The 17,592-nt window shown below is 44.9% G+C and overlaps 1 protein-coding gene across 1 annotated transcript in view; it reads right to left on the bottom strand.

Moving 5' to 3' along the window:
• Window positions 1-12,495, bottom strand: part of SNX25 (sorting nexin 25) — a 100,393-nt gene extending 87,898 nt beyond the window's left edge. The window contains exon 1 of the mRNA XM_080928367.1: window positions 11,864-12,495. Coding sequence (XP_080784493.1) covers window positions 11,864-12,232 — 369 coding nt within the window. The 5' untranslated portion in view covers window positions 12,233-12,495. The remainder of the gene's footprint in view (window positions 1-11,863) is intronic.
• Between the last annotated feature and the right edge of the window lie 5,097 nt (window positions 12,496-17,592).

Here is a 17,592-nt window from a genome sequence, read left to right as displayed (position 1 = left end):
GCATCTTAGGCCTATAGAAAAGCTCCTCCCAACTCCTTGTACTCACTTCTCTGACACGCCTACCACACATCGGAATATGGAATTTGGGGTAACCAAAGTTTATGTTCCCAGGCCATAATCACCCAAAATGGCTCCAGAATAAGCTATTTCGTATTCCCTTTAAGATGAAAGCTGTAGTTTTGCCTATACGCCTAGTATGCACAAAGTCCTAGGTTCCATCCCAAGCACTGCACAACCACCAGGTGCAGTACCACATGCCTGAACTCAGCCTTGAAGCTCTCAGATCCTTCCTGGTCTTAGTGCCTCCCTTGGCTTAGGTGATATCTAAGTGACTAGCAGATACGCTTTTGTCTAATTGTCACAGCATGAAGGACCCAGAGCCACCCGCCCTTCATCGAGTTCCATCAGATTTGGGATGTCACTAATCCATTTAAACCTGTGTCCTGATTCATAAAATGGAGTAATAGTAATAACTCATGACTGAGAGGAGGTATAAAATGCCATCTTCCTCACCTTCAGTAATTATTTTTAGTTCCCACTTACCAAGATGTTTGAGGTTTGAGATAGTGCTCCCACTTCCTCCCTCTCCATCCGTCTCAAGCCTGATTCCATCCACACGTGCTCTGACCTCGATTCTCCGGCTGCTACCTCCAAGATTCTCGGCCCCTCCCTCTGAACTCTTAGGTGTTTAACACGGAAAAATGACAACAGCACCCACATGAGCATGGTGCCTGCTCACCACTTCAGTTCCAGGGGATCCAACACCCTCTTCCGACCTCTAAGAGAACCAACCAGACACACACAGGTACATAGACACATGAAGTACAGGAGACACTCATACATATAAATAAATAAACAAGCCTAAAAATATTTTAAAGGACTATAAGATCCCATAACACATGACACCACTATCTTCCCTTGCTGCCTTTTCTCCTTCCCGCCTCAGCCCGACTCTGGGATGTGTGCTACACAGACTATCCCTAGACTCCCCACCCCCCACTTTTCAACTTGAATGCCATTTCTGCTTCCGAGGCTACCTTCACTCCTTTGCCTAAAGGCCCATACTATCCTGGCACAGGCCTACAATATCCACCAAGTTGTGGAGGACAGAGTCACCCCCTCTCTGGGTGTCTGCACAGCTGTGATGCTGTTGGCTATTCTCTCGTCTCTCCAATCATCTCTGGGTCTTCCTCACCTGAGTCTCTGCCTCTCACCCCTCAGCACTTTGTTTGTCCTGTGCCTGCCCACCTCCCTTCTATTCAACGACTACCAACCAGCCAATTCCCTCAGTAATATCCTACTTGTTTAGCTCTCATACCTCCCACAGATGGCACATCTGCATACCTAGTTATAAGTTGGCCACATCTACAGGGATGTCAGAATATATCGGACCAAAACCTGTACGTTCTTACCTCTCCCATGCCAAACCTACAGCAAATGGCATCTGTATCCATTCAAACACACAAGCTGAATTAACCTAGAGTTAAGCTAGAGTTGCCCTCTCTCAACCTTAGAAATGGAGAACACAAAACTGACTAGAGGGCAGGAAAACGGAACCTCACACCCACCAAGCAGAACTAAACGCACTAAGAATAGGAGCGATGGCCTGTGAGCTTGAGGTCGACACACAGATACCACACAAAGATATCTGAGTGTGTGTGAGCAGAAGGGTGATACAAGCCATGAGAACCTCACACGAGGTGGAGTGCCCATTGTGTCAATGCCGACTCCTTCCTCAGACTGTCCAAAGGCAGTGAGAAATCCTGGATGCCTTACCAGCAGTTTCTTGGGAATGGGAACTGGTCCAAACCTGACCTATAAAATGTGAGGGGAACACTGCCAGGGGCATTTCTAGGAATTGTTCTGCTACTTATTTATTTTCTGGTTCCAATCATTTTCCTGCTTCTCCCAACTCTCATGCTGTGAGACTGTTGTACCTAAAACTGATGCAGTCATTTGACCAACAGCCCAAGAATGAACGGACTCGTGAGAAGGGAGGACCAAGAGGTGTACAGAGAAGTGGTGCTGGGCCTTCCACTGAGCCCTACCTGAATGATAAATCACTCTGCGGTTTAAAAATGAGGGAACAGTTATAGGACTCCATCATGCTTACCACACATCTTACCAGCTGCGCACGATGGTCCACGCCTGTCAACCTGGCACTCTTCCTACAGTACAAGGGTCAGCAATAAGGGACACGGGACTGCTGCTCCCAGTGTGAGCTGGACGGTGGTGAGGAGGCAGTAAGTGAGACAGAGTTTCTGCCTTGAGTCTGAGGACATTCCGGATTACTTAGACCACAGCATGAAACCCTGTCCCAAAACAGCCACCAATCCTGCCTTGTTTGTTCTTGTAGTAAACCTGAAAGTGGCTGTCAGAATTAGCTCTTAATGAATCATAGTGTGGGAAACCTGACATTTACCAGGGAACAGAGAGAGTATACAACTGACTGTTACAGTTCAAAGTCGGAAAAAAATGCTGACTTGAAAACTGTTGTCCGAATGTCTGTGCAGTACTGATTCATTCTAAAAGCATTTATCCTTCACCTGCCAAGTCACTGCCGAGATGCTAGAGAACAGAGGGAACTTTCTGCCTATCGTACAAGGGGTAACAATAAAAGACATGAGACAACTCCCAGATGGTATAATATTAAAACTGTGAGTTGGGTGTGGTGCTACACACCTTTGATCCCAGTACTCAGGAGGCAGAGGCAGGTGGATTTTTTTTTTTTTTTAATTCAACACCAGCTTGGTCTACAGAGTGAGTTACAGGACAGCCAGAGATATATAGTGAAACCCTGTCTGAACAAAGAAAAATTTTAAACTGTGATAAGCACAAGAAGTATTTGGCGCTACTGGACACGTAAATTCAGGGAAAACATTTTTACCCAGGGAATGCTGAGGGCTGAAGGAAGAAGAGAACAGGTAACGGGCAGACAGCAGTGCTGAAAGCAGAAGCCATCAAGCCAGGAACAAGGAGCTTGTCACTGTGGTCAGGGCACAGAGAGTGGAAGTGAATGCAACAGTTCAGACTAGAGCTACAGATAGCAACAGGGAGCCACTGCCAGGACTTAAACAAGTTACTGAAGTGGGATCTGCGTGGGCTTGTATTTCTAAAGAGTAAATTAAATTACAACCCAGAGGCAGACAATCTGAGGCTGCAGCCATTGCTGTGGTGGGGTGAGAGCTTGAAAGAGATGGTACGTGTGAGGTAGTGGGCGGGGTTGCCAGTGGGTCTGCCTCAATGGAAGGGAGCTCAGGCAAGAGGCCTCACTGATGTACACAGCCTTAGACTTCTCTCACGAACTACTGTGACTACTGAGGAGAAATGTCCAAGTAAGCAAGTGAATGAACGGCCCTGAGGGGGTTTCCAGTGTACAGATGGCTAGTGGGAGGGACCAATGAGACCCACAGAATTTCAATGACACCTCAAAACAGGCTGAAAACCACATCAGCTTTCGAAGTTATCAAAGATCTTAAAAAGAGAAAGGTTTAGTGAAACAGAAAATCAAGGACAGAGATGAACAACCATCCTTTGGCGGAAAAATGAAAGAAACACATGATAGTTTCTAGAACACTGAAAATGTTCATGTCCTCTGTAACGTGCTGTTAATCTACTAAAGCCCTGGGGTGTGCATCTGTATGGGTTCTCTGCATAGGAGGAGGACACTTTCTGTGAGATGGCTTTTTTTTTTTTTGGCCAGGGTTCAAGGCTGGAGACAAGGGAACATTCTAGCTTGATCCTGAAGCCTGGTTCAGGCAGGATGCAGAGAAGCCAAGAGCAGAAAGAAGCTGTTGTCCCAAGAAGTGCAAATTCTCCAACATACACCAGGTTAACTCTTTATTTAAGTGTGCTGAGGGAAAGAAACAGCTTCCTGTCTCCTATCAAGCATCACGGTAGCCTAGGGAAAGCAGCCGCAGCATCTGCAGCTCTATGGAAGGAGAGTTGGGGTAATGCCACGAAGGGTGCTCTGCCTCAAGCAAAAACTGAAGACTGGAAAACTAACTCACAGACATGCACATGGCCATGGAGGGAGCAGTGGTGAAGAGAGGGGATGAAGGTCAAAGGGGAGGGAGGAGGGGTCAAAGAGGTGGGAGTAAAGGTCAAAGGGGAGGGGGTAAAGGTCCCATCAGAAAATCAGCAATCAAAGCCTACGGATATTTGTTACTACTCCATACAGAGGACAGTGAGAACTGGTTAGTCTAACTTTCCAAAAGGTGTATTAAACACTAAGATAGAAGACTTACTAAATCTAACACAGACAAGTCACATCTTATTCGGACAATGTACAATTCAGTTTCCTCCTAGTCCTCAGAGGCATTTCACTTTAAATTTACACGCACTTTGATTTACATCCAGCTTCCTGCTATTCTGGGATGGGAATCCCCAAGTCAATAAATGTACAAGAAAAAGCTACTAACTAAAGGAGCTCCTAAGTGCAGGTTAGCCCTGGGGTAGGATCCAAAACACCTCAAAAGCCTAGCTACCTTCTCCAAAAACAGCATGAGATTCCAGAAGCCCACCAAAATACACTCATACACAGGAAGTTTTTTAGAAAGCTCTGCCATGTTTGGATAAACTTTAGGAAGGTACCCGAGGCTCAAGCAGGGTAGGACTCAGACCTACACCTGACACTCAGGATATACAGAAGGCCTCTAGGAAAGGCTCACCTTGGCCCTCTGCATCTGACCAATCAACACTACTTTGCTAAGCTACTTGAGTTTGCAATTTTTTTCTTTTAAAAGTCCAATTGCTATTTAAAAAAAAAAAAACAAAAAAACAAAAAACGTTTTTCCATGCAGTCATCTGAACGCTAACAGCCTTCAACAGACACTGTTCATTTTCTGAAGCCTGTACCCTCTGCAGGAAACTTGCTGAGTCACCTTTTCAGTACAATTGAAAACATACATTTTTAAAGAAAATCTAGGACACTGCCTACCCCAATGTGATATTGTTTAGCAATGAACCCTACAGCATTTTTAAGCTAGCAGCATCAATTACCAAGGTGACATCACTGTGTACTAGCAGACAAAATGCTGCTTAAGATTCTAGAGTTGAAAATAAACACAGGAATGACCAGAATTAAGAAGGTTCAGCGTAGGACAACCATGTCTCAAGACTTCAACCTTCATACTGAAGTGCAAGCAGTAGGTGCTCTGGTTTGCTTTTTTGGTTTTGGAGTTGTTTTGTTTTGTTTTTTGTTTGTTTGCCTTTTGTTCCTGTGATAAAGCACTAAGCAAAACCACCTTGGGGGAAGGAAAGGGTTATTAGGTTACATACCGAATAGAGACCGTCAAGAAGCTGAGGCAGGACTTGAAGCAGAAACCATGAAGTGATACTGCTTACTGGCTCTTTTCAGGCTCACCGTCAACTGCCTTTCTCATACATCCCTGGCACATCAGCTCAGGGAGGACACTGCCCACAGACTGGGCCCTCCTGAATCTATCACCACCAAGAAAATGCCCCAGGATGCCCACAGGCCAATCTGGCTAAGGCAAGTCTCCAACTGAATTCCTTTCTTCCAGGTGTGTCAGGACGACAACAAAACTAACTAGGACGGAGAGACTTTGGGGGTTGCCTGGTACTGAGTGCTGGCTAAGGGGACAGAATGCTGAAAATCTCAAATCTATCTGCCATGCAACTCATAATATTTAATGAAGCCAAATAAAAACCTTAACTATTTTTTCTTTCTTGGGCCATAAGTCCTTCATGTCCAGCTAGAACACCCTGTGTAACCAAGACTGGCCTTGACTTCAGATCAGATGCTCAGGCCTCTGGACTGGGACTCCAGCAGGCTCATCAACCCTCCGGCCACACTGTATTTCTCATTTTAAGCCTAATCACATTCTATTTGGCATTTCTTAACCTACCTCTGATGCTATCACTCTGCACTCAGAAAATGTCCAGAGCTGCCAGGCTACAGCCTAAACTTAAGGACTTCCACAAGCCAAGATTATCTTTCCAATCTTGGCTCCTATGACTCATCTGATATATTCACCAACTCAAATCTCAAACAGTCCAATGCTCTGTCTCTCAAGCGGTTTTCCAGATCCTTTTAACAAATGATGAAAATGTATATTGCTCCCTTTGGGCAGCACTGCTGAATTCAAATACAGCTTTCTCATTTCCTAAGATACATGTGCTGGTTTTGATTGGCATTTCTTTTTATGTTCCTCATATCATATCGCTCTACTTTGAAGTTATTGTTACTCATATGTAACTTTATTTCACATTGCATAGTCTCAAAGAAGTCTTCCTTCCTAACGAGAGACCAGAACAATTTTTCTCCATGTGCAATCAATCACTGTGCATAGACCATAAATAATATCAAGCTTCTTGAATGTATATTTTTATTTGTTTATATGTTAAAATATATCTAGAAGAATGGATGGCAACTACACTGGTGCCTGCCTTTATAAAAAAGCTTCCCTACACACACTGTCCTTCCATTCGCTTTTATTAATCATGTGACTGTATGACCTATAAAAAGTACACCTGAAATTATGTACAGCATGAAGTTAAAAAGCAGCATTCCTGATGCCACAAACACTTAGGCAGGATTCTGATTTTAAAGTTTTTAATTGGTATTCTGTAAACCAATTATCAATCCAATGATTTAATAAAGCCATTTTTAAAGCCCTTTTTCCCTACTGGTCACCATTACTCAAAATTCCCTTAGTTGAAAAGTGAACAAATATTCTGAACAGGAAGGTTAAATATATTATGCCATTATCTGTTATCAAATTATTGAGGATTGTTTATCACATTAGAATAATAAAGGAAAGCCACAAAGAGGCTATGTATAGTCTCTCTAATTCCTGTTTCTTCCCTCTTCCTCTCAAGTAACTAAATTAAGTTTGTTTCACTCAAAGAACATTTGTATTAGTAAAAGAACCCATTGAGGAATCCTAGCCGTCTGACCCAAGCCAACTAGAGCAGAGGATGGCTCTGTGAATGTCCTTACTGTGTCTCTAAACATCTGCCTTGCTATCCAGTCAAAGCCACTTAGCCTGAGAGGGCTGGACAGGGCTGTTCTTCTTGTTTACCTCTTCGTCTTCCCAATGTCACAGTGCCATGCACGAGAGAGAGAGAGAGAGAGAGAGAGAGAGAGAGAGAGAGAGAGAGAGAGAGAGAGAGCGAGGGAGGGAGGGAGGGAGGGAGGGAGAGAGAGCGAGGGAGGGAGGGAGGGAGGGAGGGAGGGAGGGAGGGAGAGAGAGAGAGAGAGAATCAAACCCTTAATGCTAATACTGCAAAACTCCTAGTCTTTGCTAGGAAGCTGGTTGAACTTCCAAACCTAAAATGTCATCTATACTTACAGACCTTTGTTCTCATCAAAACCCATATACTGAGAGCATACTGACACTCAGCAACTCAGCAGGCAAAACCAAAACAGCAATAACAAACAGAGCAAAACAAAACAAGAAAAAACAAAAAAACTAACAAGATCAGAAACTTAGAAATGCTTACTGATTTGATTTGACAAACTTTCTAAACTCTTCTGTCTGCTGAGCCTTACAGTCTACCACAAGTACTTTCTTAAAACAGCCATGGTCTTGTTTCCCATATGCTACTATACAAAATTTCTGTGGACTTGGCTGTTAACCCCCATTGATTGCTTATTCATTTTTACATGGTATAAATCAAATAGAGAACATGAAGTATTTCAAACAACAGAGGTTAATTTGTTAACATGTTAGCATAATATTCCACACTGTGTTCCCTATAAACATACACTATTGTAACATCTCCAACTTACAGTAAGGTTTTGTAAGTTGCTAGTAAATTGTATCTAACAAAAAGAGAAAAATCCAGAGTCTGGGATGGAGAAGGTGAAGAAAACTGAAATCTATTTCACCAAAATGTAGCTGTGTCCCTTTCTTCCACAAGAGGATACAGTCTGAACTGCCTTGCAGCAACAAGCCTTTCAACAGCAAATGCCTTCATTCCTGCCTCATTTCTCCTGCTACTGCCTGGCTTGGATCCAGTGCTATGGTCCAGCACCTGTGGCTAGTGAATGCTCAAATCCAAACAGGTTAAACGGTCTCATAGAATACCAAACTACACTTTAGACTAGGAACACTACACTAAGACAACCCTCTCAGCAAAACAGGGCTAAGAACTGTCCCTATAGGACCCAAGCAGATATTCTCAAGACTTTGGGGTCAACCTTCTTGATCTGAAAGGGTTCTGTATTTCCTAAAACTACCAATGGACAGTTGAGATAGAATTTTTCTCTGGGATGAAAGCTACTTTTAATCAGTAGTCGTTCCTACTGATATAAAATCTAAACTCTGTACATATCTAAGATACCCACTGTATTCGATTAATTGGAAAGGAAAAGCACAGGTTTAGTGACCATAAATAAACCTAATTTTCCTTATCATCTTCGGCAAACACTTGAGCAGCCTTTAACTCCTGTTAGGTACAGGGGATAATAAAATGTGTCCTATAGATCCTAACTACATGGTGTTTACAACTGAGAACACTATAAAGCATCCAGAAGCATAGCCTCCTCAACCAGGTGTGATAGATAGTCCACGCCTACAATCCCAATACTCAGAAGCTGCAGCAGGAGCATGAAGACGTAAATGCCAGGGGATGCCTAGGCTGTGCATGAGAACTCTGAACAAGCTTGAGGGCCTGAGTTTAGATTCCCATCATCTTTGCTGGGTGCATACACTCTGTAAAAACGAAGCTATCAGAGGATAGAGACAGGTGGAGCTCTGGGGCTCACTGACCAGTTTAGCTCCAGTGGGAAGCTCCAGCTTCAGTAAGACCCCATCTCGATGATGAGGAGGAGGAGGAGGGGGAAGTGGTGGTGGAGGAGAAAGAGAAAGACAACACTGTTGAACTCTGGCCTCAACACGGGCTAGTGCACCCACACATACATGCACACACACATGCATGGTGTACCACATATACAAAATAAAAATTGTATTTTTATTGAAAATGGTTTTTATACAATATATTCTGATTACGGTTTCTCTCCCCCAGCTTCTTCCCGTTCCTCCCCATTTCCTGACCCACACAAATTCACACCTTCTCTTTCTTTCATTCTCTCTCTCCAAATAAAATACTGTGGGACCAAACAAAAAGAAAATTACAAAAATGCCATTGAGTTCATCTTGTGTTGGCCATCTACGGTGGGCATAAGGCGTGCCCTTAAATGTGATTTACACACCTAGTGAGACTCTCTTGAAGAAAACAATTTTCCATTGTGAGTGGGGGCTCATGTCCATGTCTCCTCTTAGCACTGGGACCCCATCTGGCTTAGACCTGTTCAGGTCCTATGTGTGCTGCCACAGTCTCTGTGAGTTCATATATACATCAGTCCTCTTGTGTCTAGAAGGCTGTGTTTCCCTGGTGTTCTCCATCCCCTCTGGCTCCTACAGTCTTCCCACCTCCACCTAATCAGCAGAGTAACATTTTCATGAAGTTGAGCTACTGCCATTCTCCTGGAGCAATTTTCAGTTTTATGACAATACCAATCAACTTGATATGGAGATGTCAACTGTTGACCTTTGGCCTGGTCTTGGGCAAGTGTATCCACACACACACACATGTATACACATACACATGCAAAAACCACATATACAAATTTCTAACATAGTCTTTAAAGAATGCAAGGCTAGTCTGGGCTGTATAGCAAGCCTCTGCCCCCCAAAAAAACAAAAACAAGTCTTTATCTACTGTTAGCAATGTGTGCAGTGTTTTCCTCCACAGAAGGAAACAGGGAAAGAAGTGGGGAGGATGGATAGAAAAGTGAACGGCAGGACTTGTATCTAGCCCGTATGTAAAGCATTGGAAGTACACTACAGAAGACACTACAGAAGAACAGCAGTATTTAGATTCTGAATCTGAGTTTCTGCAGTGCTCACTGTTAAGCTGTCTCCATCTGGCTGACTGCTAGCCAGCCTCCTGCTCCACATATGGCAAATGACCTGTGTGGCCCAGCTTCTAGTCTACTCCCACAGAACTCCCAGATATCTTACACCACACCACATGTCTACGCTTCCCAGCCTTCCATTCATAAAGAGAACATTCATTTTAAAAACTCCAATTGCCGAAAATACACAAACAACACCGCTTGAATAAACATCGCCTTAAGAAAGCCTGAATATTAAGTGGCTGACATGCCCTTCAGTTTTAAATTAGCTACAATGTAGAAAGTAACTTCCTGATGATCATAGGTAAAGCTGTCACAGGGATTGAAATAAGAAAGGCCAGTAATACCTTTCCCGGGTTAAAATCCACTCCCTCTATAACCTGAAATCAGGTTTACACCTGCTGTCTTACTGTCACGTTTCAAGTGCTGGGCTTTTTTTTTCCTCCCCCAATTCATCTGCAAAATAATTTTTCTGGATGATAATTTAAATTTCCTGTTATTCAGAAACAAATCCAGGAGATCTTATGGTGTGTGCTCTGAAGGAAACCGAGCAGCAATCCACAGGGTTAGGAGGTTTGGGACCCTGATAGGTAAATGACAATATCACAGCTCTGAACCCCGTGCCACCGTGTACACTTCCTTCCATCACCAAATTCACGCCCAACCACTCAGCTCCCGGTTTCTTTTCTGCTTTATGAACACCATCCGAAAGTATCTTATTTATTGTCTGGTTCCCCACAGGAATATAATCTGCAGTGAATAGGGCTTTTACATGACTTGCTAATTCAACCCAAACTTCCAGAATATGTAAGACTTGGTTTATAAAAGATGCTCGATAAATATATACTGAACTTAGTATAAGTTCTTATATATAATATTTACAGGCTATGGTATGCCTTATTGGTCCAAAAACAAGCTGGTAAACTTTTAGGATCCTTACTTAGAAGGAAAAACACATCTATTTACCAACTTGGAGTTACAAATGTAAAATGCACAGCCAAATCCAAGTTTTTAAGGGGAATAGACATTGCTAATCTTTTGAGACTGCCAATGTGTTTCCTGAGTCTAATGAGTGAAGACGCCATTCTGAAGTGACAGGCTCTGGAAAGTCGTTTTGCAGAGTAGAAAGCTTTTCCAGAAAGTAATAAACGGCTCATGCCATAAGCAAATAGAAACTCTGGGGACACAAGTCACTCTAACACGTTTTTATGAAGCTGAACCACAGCCATTCCCTGGTCCCCAAGATCTCAGGCAATTTCAGTTTTATGCAGATATATCAATCAGCTAACTTCAGGTAAAATGAAGGTCCTTTTAAAGGGTTATTATAAACAGGCTGGAGAAAAGTTTGATATAAGGTAAATATGGGGTCAGTAGGAAGGAGGGCAAAGCACGTTGAAAACACAGTTCTTTCCTACATTCCACAACATAACCTACATAATCACAACCCTGATGTCCTACACTTCCCTGAGGACATTTCCTCTTATCAAAAGCAGTGGTTCTTGGTGATCGCCGCCCCACAACCCCCTCAAATCAGACATCCACCAGAGCTGCATTACAATTTAACCAACATGGTGGAAGACAGGACCTTACAGGTGTGATGCACACGGGGACCACTGAGTGGGCTACCTCGGACAGGTGACCTAACCAAGTTCTCTTCTGGAAACCGTCATAAAGTTATCTCCCACCCACTACAGATCAAAGACCCACACAGGATCATCAGTGCTGAATGCGAAGCCTGCCTCCTGTGGGTGCTGTGTGAGATTTTTCTCAGGCACTCACCAACCAACTTCAACATCAGAGACCTGCAGAGGATGGTGGATGAGTAACTACACTGCCCAAAACCGTGCGCGTGGCCAAGCCCGCGCCGCCCAGTCTTCCGCCGGCTTGGGCTGCGGGAGGGCCACCCTGCGGGAGCCCCCCGGGATCTGCGCGCGCACGAGGCCGCGGGCACGCGAGGCAGCCGAGACCGGTACTCACCCGCAGCGGACAGCGGACGGCCGCAGCCAGCCGGCTCCAGGAAGAGGCGAAGTCCGGCGGCCGGGCGCGCGGGCTCCAGCAGACGAGCGCGACCAGTGTCCCCAGCAGCAAGGCGGCCGCGGCGCAGCTCAGGTACAGGCTGAGGCGCAGCAGCACAGCGCCCGGCCCCGCCGCTGGTCCCCAACCCGGGGCCAGGTAGCACAGCGCCAGCACAGCCACGGCGGCCACGGCCGCGGGCCCCCGCCAGCCCCCGCCCGGGCCGTCCGCCGTCCGCTGCGGGTCCGCGGAGCCCGGGGCAGCGCGGCAGGCGTCTGCGGCGGACGCGGGGCCGCGGCGGGCGCCGCTGCTGTCGGTGGCATCGCGGTGCATGCTGCTTCCTGGGCCGCTGGCGACAGGCTCATCTCCCGGCCCGCTGCCCCCCGGCGCCGCCCCGGGCCGTGGCCTGTGCGCGGCGCCCCGCCGCCGCCTCGCCGCTCCCGCCGCCGCTCGCGAGGCAAGGGCAGCCCGCGCTCATGCCCTCGCCGGCGGCCCTGCGCGGGAACCGCTCCAACAGACACCGCCGCGCCCCCCTCGGTGCCGCCGCCCCGTGCCGGGCCCGCAGCTGCCCGCCGACCGGGCGCGCCCAGGTAGCGGGACCGCGAGGGGACTGGAGCCCCACGGGCTTGAGACGCGCGGGGGCGGAGGCGGGACCTGCGGCTGAGTGACAGTGGGGCGGGGTCGCCCCGCCCACCCGGGGGCGGGGGCGGCCGGAAAGGGGCGCGACCAATCGCAGTAGACCCCGCTACTTCCCGAGCCCCCGCCCCCGCCCCCCGGGGACCGCGTCTGTTCGTGGAAAATTTTGCTGCAGGTGTCAGAAGCCTGAGTACAGCTCGGCTCAGGTGCTCCCTTTTTCCCCCTCCGCTCCTCCGCCTCGCCTACAGCCCTGTACCAGGCGCCGGGCTTGTTCTCTACCTCCCTGATTAACCTCATCCTGTTCCGATCCTCACTTTTACTACTTACTTACAACGGACCCCAAGGGTAGGGACTAAAACAAAACTGAAGGAGTTAAGTTTCCCACTTACTTATGGAAAGGCTCCCAGAGTGTCCCCCCCTGGTGCCAGAGAGTGTACACAGCTGCCATAATCGATTTGGCTCCGATTTTGTGTTTTTGTTGCCAACAACGACTCGGTACAAAAGCTGTTACCCACGCAAAAGAAACTGGTTCAGATCATTTTGAGAGAACATATTTTCCTCTCCTATCTTGGTTGCAGCCGGTAGTCTACAGACGATGTTTGCCGAGAAGAAATACTATAATAGAGCTGCCAAAGCCCATAAAGGATGTTGACTGTCTTAGAGGGATGGTGGAAAATAAGGATTTCTGAAGACAGTGGGAGGGGAAACAGAGAAGGCAAAACAGAGTGAAATAAGCAAAAGAAGGGAAACCTGACAGATAAGGAGTGTAGGACCTCTCCCCCCATGACACTTTAAGGAAAAATCCCAAACTCTTTAACGTGTCCTGTTTTGTTTTGTGACAGGGTCTCTCTGTGTAAACCTGGCTATCCTGAAACTCACTATGTGGACCAGGCTAGTCTGGACTCCCCCAGAGATCCGCTTGCCTCTGCTCTCAGAGTGCTGGATTCAAAGGTGTGCAGCCTAATATTTGTAGTGTTCTCTAATATGTTGATTGATAGTGTCCTCCAAGTAGCAGACAAGTAAAATAAGCTTTAAAATGTACTGTTGTGTATTGCAGATACACTGGTTTTGGTTTTGGTTTTTTCTGGAAAGGGATTGTCCTATCTGTAATAAATATTTGCCATTTCATCAAAAAAGAAAAAAGTCACGATACTCGTGAAGTAAAGTACTTGCTTGTTTAAAATGAAGTATTACACAAAAAGTTTATTATTCAAGAGAAGACACGGGTGCACATAAACAGTCCACCCATGAATTTATTCCAGATCATCATAGTAAATTTCCCCAAGTGGGAGATGAAGTCATAGATTTAAAAATCATCCCCAACATTTAATTCTAATAGAATGCAGTATTTAGGTGAATTGTTTTTATAACTATTTAAAGGTAAGTATGTTTCTCATGTGTATAAGGTGTTTTAAAGATTTTTTTGATGTTATGTGATTGCTTTGCTTACATGTGTTTGTTTGTATACCATGTGCATGTGGTGCTCACAGCAAGAAAAGAACATGGGATCCCCAGAACTGGAAGTGGGAGAAGCTGAGAGCGACCAAATGGATGCTGGGAACTGAACCTGACTCCCCTGTAAGAACACTAAGTGCTCTTAACCACTGAGATATCTCTCCAGTCCCACGTTTGTTGCTTTTGATATTAATTGGTGTTCAAGGGACATTTTTTTTAATATGGGCTAAGAAAACATAGGAAGATAGTGAGTTTCTCATACCAAATGTGACTGCAGAGAAAAGCTCTGGACATTTCATCTCCATCCCAACAGATACTGCCAAGCCTGGTGACAAATGGGGAAATAGAGGCACCAGGTATTTGACTAGCTGGCAAAGCTAGCAAACACTAGAATTAGGCTTTGACATCTCTCCACATGAAACTTCCTTCAGTTTCTACACTTACCCTCTGTCCCACAGCATTTCTGAAGAACTCAATGACTTTATCGTCTCACTTACGAAAGAGCAAAAACAGGGTTTTATAAACCCATGAGTCTAAGACCAGTGCACCATGCTCTAGAATGCCCAGTTGTGTTGCTCTGTGAGCACAGAAGCCTGCTTGTTGCCCTGGCATGGGAGAAGTGAGTATAATTAGTAGGGGAAACTAGCCTAACATTTACTACATGCCAACTCTGTAACTGAAGACCATGACCCTGCAGTAAGTGTAGTTCCCAAGAGTAATGCAGGACTGGGGATGTACAAAACCACTTCCCGAAAACTGCCTCAGAGCACACACTGTCTCACCGCTAGACCAGCTCTGATGCTTCCCATTTACTTCCCAAGTAAGTTAGGCCTCTACTGCACAAAGGCAGGAGGATCAGTGGCATGAGGAAACACAAAGGGATAGAAGGGAATGGCTGACCTCAGAAAGCATTGAAGAAAATGAGATGCAAAATCAGTGCCTCATCTTAATCGGAGCTACTTAAATCTGAGTTGAAATATCCCTCTCCGGTAGTCACTGTGAAGTCCTAACCCTTCCTTTGAAAAGGTTTATTATGTATATTTTATGTGTGAGTGCAAGGACCCGAGTGTAGGTGTGTGCACTGGGTATGTGCCCATGAGGCCAGAGTTCAGAGGAGAGCATCAAGTCTCCGGGAACTTAAGCCACCCAGTGTAGGAGCTGGACACCAAACCTGGGTCTTCGGGGAAAGCAATAACTGCTCACAACTTCTGAACTACCTCTCAACCCCATGTCCTATCAGTTTTAAAGGCTTAAAGAGAAAAGTTAAAAAATAATGTCTTGGGTTCTGAAGAGAGAGGTGGCTCAGTGGTTAAGAGCACTGGCTGCTCTTCCAGAGGTCCTGAGTTCTATCCCCAGCAACCACATGGTGGCTCACAACCATCTGTAATGGGATCCGATGCCCTCGTGTGGTGTGTCTGAAGACAGCTATAGTGTACTGTCTCAATAAGAATTTTAAAACATCTTTTAAAAAAGTAATATGTTACCCAAATAATTTTACTGTTAGTGCATTCTGACAGGCACTAATAGAGGCCGTAAGGCAGTCTTCACCATCTGTAGACATCTAAATGAGAATGGCTTCTGGCTGAACTCCCAGTGAAGATAAGGAGGAAATGACCATATTTAAATGCCAGACAAAGCTGATGAACATCACTGATCTTTGTCTAAAAATGTATTAGTAATGTTTACAGGAAGATGCACCTCTAAATGCAATTTTAGAACATATGTAAATTATAGTGAGTGGTGTTCCGTATTTGTAAGTAAAAATATTCATATTGAAAAGTTATGCAAAGTCAGAGAGTGAGAGATATTTTGGAACAGTCAGCCTAAATGGGATGTCTCCATCGAATTCCTCCTCTAAGAACCCAGGGAACTATGCCCTCAGAAGAAGAGGCAGAAAGAATGTAAGAGCAGACTGGACGGAGAACTCCAAGAAAACAAGGCCCTCTAAATCAGCATGAGCAAAGCTCATATGAACTCACAGAGACCGAGGCACCATACACAGGGCCTGCATGAGTCTGCACCAGGTCCTCTTTTCATAGTATGGCTTCTAATTTAGTGTTTGATGAGATTCCTAAGGGATCAAATGAATGAGTCCTGGATTCTTGTACCTTCTCTTGGGCTCTTTTCCTTCTGTTTGGTTTGTCTTATCTAACATTGCCGTGAAGGTTTTTACCATATTGTATTTGATTTCGTTGTATTTTACTATCGTCTCCTAGATGTCTATTATTTTTAAGTGAGAGACTGAAAGGGAATAGACCTGAATGGGAAGGAAGGTTGGGAAGAACTGGGAGGAATAGAGGGAAGGAAAACCATAATTAGGATATATTATGTGGGAAAAGAATCCATTTTAAATAAAAGGAGAAAAATTACCCGAAGTCGTTAATCCTTTAAAAGAAACAGATTTTAAATTACTGAAAGCTGAATCAGCTTATACCAGGACAAATAATTACCAAAGATCTATCCTAAAATGGAAATCCAGAGACTATGATGTCAATTGTCTTTCACAATGAACTGCCGACTCTTAAGTCATCTATGAATGCAGGGTACAGGTCAGAAATGTGGGGTATGGGCTAGGTCAGCTGCAAGTTCTACTCTTCCAAACTGGGTCTCCAGTGGAGAGGGAACCAGCTGGTCCACAGCATGGGAGGCACAGTCTTCCTCCCGCACAAGAGATTAGTTTAGGCTGCCTCACATGACAGTAGTGAGGATGGAAATTTGCACTTTGTTTGTTTGTTTATAGCTTTTGCTGTTTTGTATTTTCCCCCTACGATACCCTCAGGAGGAAAACAAGAAACAGTGAGCATGTGTGTGGGGGCGGGGATTTTTTCCGTTTAATGTTTATGCTTTTGTATATGTGTGTTGGGAAGGGCTGAAGTTTCCTAGTAGCTAGAACAGATGTTGGATCCCGTGGCCCTGGAGCTATAGGCATTGTAAACCACCAGATGTGGGTTCTGGGAACTGAATTCAGGGCTTCTGGAAGAGTGACAAATGCTCTTATCCCTGAGCCACCCCACCACCAACACTCCCTCCCCCTACATAATGGGTCTTTAATAGTAAATAGAACCCATCTGTTTACTCTTTCAATGACCTACCACAATTTGGCTGAATAAATACATTAGTCAATTTTTGGTGGATCATCAGACCATCCAGATCAGTAGTCTAGTGATTTGTTACTAAAATAATAGTTCTCATTTCTGACCCTGGGGATCTATAATCCTTATCATCTGTCTCCTCCTATTGAGGATGGCATCCAAGGACACCGACAAGTGATATTTATGTTAGCCAGTTGTGAAGTCTATCCTAGCCATATAGTTTAATTCTAACTAACACAGTAATATTTTCAAGTTATAAAACCTAAAAATAATTATAAATTCAACTGGTCTTTAATATCCAATATTAGTGATTGGAAAATTGTTAAAGACTTTGATATCTCGTGACTCCACAATACATATGGGTTAAACTTTTTCAATGTTCTACCTGCTACTTCACTACATTTTTTTGAGGACAAAGAAAAATTGATAATCATGGTCTGAATGCTTTAAGTCTCCTTCCAAATGCCTTTGCTGAAGCCCAATTACCAGTGATTAGCTATTGGAAGGTGT

The sequence above is a fragment of the Micromys minutus genome (genome assembly GCF_963924665.1).
Source record: "Micromys minutus genome assembly, chromosome: 14".
In the NCBI taxonomy this organism is placed as follows: Eukaryota; Metazoa; Chordata; class Mammalia; order Rodentia; family Muridae; genus Micromys; species Micromys minutus.
This window is presented reverse-complemented; position numbering and strand designations above follow the sequence as displayed.